The sequence below is a fragment of the Sarcophilus harrisii genome, chromosome 2 (genome assembly GCF_902635505.1).
Source record: "Sarcophilus harrisii chromosome 2, mSarHar1.11, whole genome shotgun sequence".
In the NCBI taxonomy this organism is placed as follows: Eukaryota; Metazoa; Chordata; class Mammalia; order Dasyuromorphia; family Dasyuridae; genus Sarcophilus; species Sarcophilus harrisii.
Genome location: NC_045427.1, coordinates 250,749,258 through 250,754,654, shown reverse-complemented (window position 1 = coordinate 250,754,654; position 5,397 = coordinate 250,749,258). Strand labels below are relative to the sequence as shown.

The 5,397-nt window shown below is 32.0% G+C and overlaps 1 protein-coding gene across 1 annotated transcript; it reads right to left on the bottom strand.

The window, feature by feature from the left end:
- Positions 1–3,858: 3,858 nt before the first annotated feature.
- Positions 3,859–4,827, bottom strand: LOC100930998 (olfactory receptor 11H6-like). The gene has a single exon (XM_003755778.1). It carries the CDS (start codon positions 4,825–4,827, stop codon positions 3,859–3,861), a length of 969 nt encoding a protein of 322 aa, XP_003755826.1.
- Positions 4,828–5,397: the final 570 nt, after the last annotated feature.

Genomic DNA, 5,397 nt, shown 5'->3' with positions numbered 1-5,397 from the left:
CTCCCTGAGGACAGAGCCTGTCTTTTTTTATCTGTATCCTCAGTAATTAGCAATGTGCCTGACACATAGTAGATGCTTCATAAATATTTATTGTTGTATCATATTATAAAGTAAGTTAAACAGAGAAAAAAAAGTATACACTACAACAATTTAAATGGAAAAACAATAAAATGAAATCAAATAATGGAAAATTTTAATGACCAAGCTTGGCTCCAGAATAGATTTGAGAAAACCAATCTTCAAGAAGGATTCTGGGAAGATGGCAGAATAGGTCAGAAAACTTTCAGCTCTCCAGATTTCTTTTACATTCCCACACACCAAAAAAAGAACAAAAAAGAAAAAAATCGTAAACAAAGCACATTACCCCAGAGGGGAAATAGAACAGTGGAAATAAACAAAAAGTCAGGGTAAAAAGCAGCTGTGCTCCTAATAAAACTTGAGAAGATCTTGGGAAAGACTTGACCTCCAGGCGTTTGACCTAATAAGATGAAAATACTTCTAGGCTGACTGAGCAATTCAAAAAATCTAGAAAAATATGAAAAAAATCAACCCACTTGAGAAAGAGAATCAAAAACTTAAGGAAGAAAATAATCCCTTGAAAACTAGAACTGGGCAAAGAGAAACTAATGACATTCGAAGATACCAAGAAATAATAAAAATCAAAAGAATGAAAAAAATAGAAGAGAATATGAAGCATCTCATCAGGATAACAGATAAAGGAGACATAATATAACAACTACCTGAAACTTAAGTGAAAATTACAATAAAAAAAACAGAATCTTGATGCAATCTCATAAAAAAATTGTCAAGGAAAAATGTCCTGAAGTTTTTGAACAAAAAAAAAAAAATAGAAACAGAAAAAAAAAATCACCAATCACAATCTGAAAGAAATCTCAGGAGAAAAATTATATAAGAATAATATAGCCAAGTTTCAAAGTTCATAAATTAAGGAGAAAATATTGTTAGCAACAACAAAAACAAAAACAATTTCAATATCTTGGAGCTACAATAAGGATTATATAAGACCTAACATTACTATGGTGAACATCCAAAGTCTTTAAATATTATATTTCATGAGCAAAAGAGCTGGGGTTACAACCAAGGATAACTTACCTAACAAAATTAAGTATAATTCTGCTGGGGAAAAAAATTTGGATATTTAATGAACTGAAAGATTTTCAAGTATTTTTTACAGAAACAGTTAAACTTAAGGAAAAATAGAGCATCAGGAAAAATATAAGGTTAACATTGAGGATCAATCACAAGGGATTCAATAGGATTGAACTGTCTACTACTACTACTGTAAATATTATCAGTATTCTTATGACTCATAACTGCCTAGGTAGTTTGAAAAAAAGGATTGGGCTGAGCTGAAAATGGGCAGCTGAGAACTAACTAGGAGGGGGGAGGAGAGAGAGTGCTAGAACCTTGCTCTTAACAGGAATGGGTTAGAGAGGGAAATATATATATATATATATATACACATACACACATGCATATACATGTATGTGTATATCTGCATACATATACATGTATGTGTGCATATATGCATACATATACATGTATGTGTGTATACATACATATATGTGTATGTGTATATACATGTAAAGTCTTATAATTTCAAAAAGAAATGAGGTCAAGAGAATGGGTCAAGAGGAGAGGATAAAGAGAGGTGGATAGATTAAGGAATAGGAGGGCAAGAGAGAGTATAGAAGTAAAATAAAAGAATGAGAAAGGAATAGGATAAATAGGATGAGAAGGATAGTGAAGAAAAATAGGAAGTAGGAAAATACACAAGTAATTACAACTTGGAATGTGAATGGGATGAAGTTATATTTATTTTTATTTTTTTTTAGTTTTTATTTATTTTATATAATTATTAAAATTGTGAATTTATGAATTTAGAAATGAATAGCAGATTACAATTTTGAATTCAAAAATATGTGGCTTTCAGGAAATATAAAAATGAGAGATGCACACAAAAATAAAAATAAAGGGTAAAAGTAGAATTTATTATGTAAAAAAAAAAAAAAACCAGGGTAGTAATCATGATCTCAAATGAAATTAAAACTAAAAGAGATATAATCAAAAGAGAAAAATAGGAAACTATACTCTGTGTCGCAATATTGGTCAATATTATTAAAACCATTGAAAATAAATAGATAGTATAAAACCTGAGTATACCTGCCAAAACAGATACATATACTATATGAACATAAATATAAATACTTTTTATATAAAGTCAGATCTAAATAATTAAAGTAATATTTATTTTTCAAAGATAGATAAAAATAATATAATTAAAAATGACAATTTTACCTAACTCACCTATTTATTCAATGTCATTCCAACTGAATTATTTAATTTTTTTTTTACTGATTTAGAAAAATAACAACAAAGTTTATTGGAAAAACAAAACATCAGAAATTTCAAAGAAATAGGGGGAAAAGATAAAGGGACTTATCAGACCTTCACCTATGTTATAATGTAAAAGAACATTGTTGAAATATAAAATAAATACTCTCAAGTATTTTAAATTACATTTTCTTATATAAATAAAATCAATGTAGCCAAGAACAGAAGAAATGCAGACAAGTGAGGTGGGAAAACTTTCATAGTCACTTTCTTAGATAGTCTGTGATTGGTTGGAATATTACTATGGTATAGGAAATGATGAACTGGTTGAATTAGAAAAATATGAAAGGTCTTGGACTTATGAAGGAAGATGCTATCCACCTCCAGAGAATGAAAAAGAGATGATAAATGGAAATAAGCACAGTATGGTTGCTCATGTATGTGTGTATGTGTATGTATGCATGTGTGTATTCATGTTTATACACATAGATGTATGTGTTTATTTGTGTGTATGTATATATACATACATGTATGTTTAAAGATATTTATGTATATATGTGTATGCACATATTTATATAAATACACATACATGTTTAATTGTAACTATCTATATGGTCAGGGAAGGGAGAGGAAAAAATAAAGTAAAAAGTGCTCAGCAAAGAACAGTGGAAAACCTGCAAAGAAGTAAAGAAAAGCTAGGTAACTTGGAAATTAATATGTAATATTTTTACATAGGTTTTGTTGAAATGAAAATTTATTGTTTTACACTGAATCCTCTCATATTTGGCAGTATATATGGTATTCTTTTTCTTTTCTCTATTTGTATTCAAGTTTAAAATAAATCTCAAATTTTACTTGAAAGAGAGAGAGAGAAAACCCCCTTTCTTCCCATTATGAAGAATTGGAGGCAGTATAGAATGAAAAATTTCATATACTGTCTGATTTGATCTGTGTTGTTTCTTTTTACTGAATTTTTTTGCACTTTTAAAATATGTGTTACAATTTAAGACTTTCTGGGAAGAGGATAGAAGAGGGAAATATTTGTAAATGAATACAAAGTAAAAAACAAAAGAATTATATAAACTTCAAAAAAAGAAGACGTAGGTGCTCTATTGAGAAAACCTTTTGTAGTTATAATTAGGTTGTGGTTCCTTGATTCTTTTTTTATCTTCCCAAGATCTATCTTCTTAAATTTATACCTTAATCATGAATTTTAACTTGTCTTTTCATTCATTTTCTTAACCTTAATTGCCTGACAAAGGGACCAAAAATTACGGCTTTACTGAAAACATTTTCATGTGATATTCAAGATGACTCTCATCTCCTTGCAAAAGGGGGACACATTATGCATGTATAATTATGTAAAAAGACTTTTCATCACTGAATTTAACTTCATTTCTGAGTCCTTGTACCACTTCATAAGGACTGATTAATCTTTTATTTCCTTAGATCAGAATGGTCATATAATTCTCTTATGCTAAAAACATGTGAAATAAAATATTCTCATTTCTTGTGTCCTTTAGGGAATCTCTGGAACAACTTACTCAAGAGTTTCTTTAGGGCTTTCTTCATATCTTTGTTTCGGAGACTGTAGATCAGGGGATTAAAGAATGGAGTTGCTATGGAGTAGAACAAGGTTACAAACTTCTGCATTCCAGACTGGTTTCCTGATCCTGGGCTGACATACATCACCATGACTGAGCCATAGAACAGAGACACCACAATGAAATGAGAGGCACATGTTGAAAAAGCCTTGTTTCTTCCAGAACCTGATGGCACATGTAGTACAGCTCTCAGGACATGGAAATAGGAACCCAGTATGTAAAGGAAGGTGATGAAGATGATGAGAGAGCTGATGGCACCACAGGCCAAAGTAGTCCTGGGCACTGGGGCACAGGACAGTGCCAACAATGGCCCCAAGTCACACAAAAAGTGGTCAATGATGTTTGGGCCACAGAAGGGTACCTGTGAGATTAGGATCACTGGAGTCAGTAACCCCAGAAAACCACCTATCCAGCAGAATAATGCCAAAGTAATACAGCGGTTATGGGTCATGATAGTAGAGTAGTGTAGAGGCTGACAGATTGCAAGGTATCTATCAAATGACATCACAGAGAGAAACAAACCTTCAGAAGCACACATTGAAAAGAAGAAATAGAATTGAAGCAAGCAGCCAGTAAAAGATATGGTTTTGGATTCAGAGAGCAGGATGGCCAACATTTTGGGTACATCAGAGTTAATGTAGCAAATTTCTAAGAAAGAGAAATTGGCCAAGAGAGTATACATGGGAGTATGAAGCTGCTGACTTGACCATACAGCACAGATGATGGATGTATTCCCCATGATAGTGAGAATGTAAATGATAGAGAACACCATACAGAGGATGATTTGAGTTTCTTTTTGACAAGGGAAACCCAAGAGGATAAACTCACTTACAGTCTCAGAGATATTAGTGACCCCTGAGATCCTCATTTCTCTCTTATCTGTGAAAGTAAAAGAAATGGTAAATATCAGAAGACTTGTTTGGCTTTTCACCCTCTTTCTCCTTTCTACCTTCTCATCACTTCTGCCCAAGAATCTGTTTTATCCTTCTGTCCCTGGTTTATTATTCATGATACTGAAGTTGTGCTATTTGACAAAAATAACCAGAAGAAACCATATAGTTTAATGTATCTTCCACAATTTTCTGACCTACTCTAGGGAGCAGCTTGAACTCTGAGAGAAACTGGCCTGACAAATCAATATGTAGCTATCTTCTGGAATACAAAACAGAACCATTCTCCATATGCACTTGCTTCTTCTCAGAATTCAATACAGAGGTGCACGTAAAAGGAGACATGAACCAATCCAGAAGGCTTCATTTACTTCCTACTACATGTGCCATTTCTGCTGAGACCATGAATTCCTGAATTCAAATGAATTCTAAAATGGACTTGTGTCATTTCCATATTTAAATTGCTGCATCATTAAACTACTGGTGCTATTTAGATCTTTTGAATTAAGTATATTGGGGTGATACCAAGGTCAGAAATTCTACTTTAA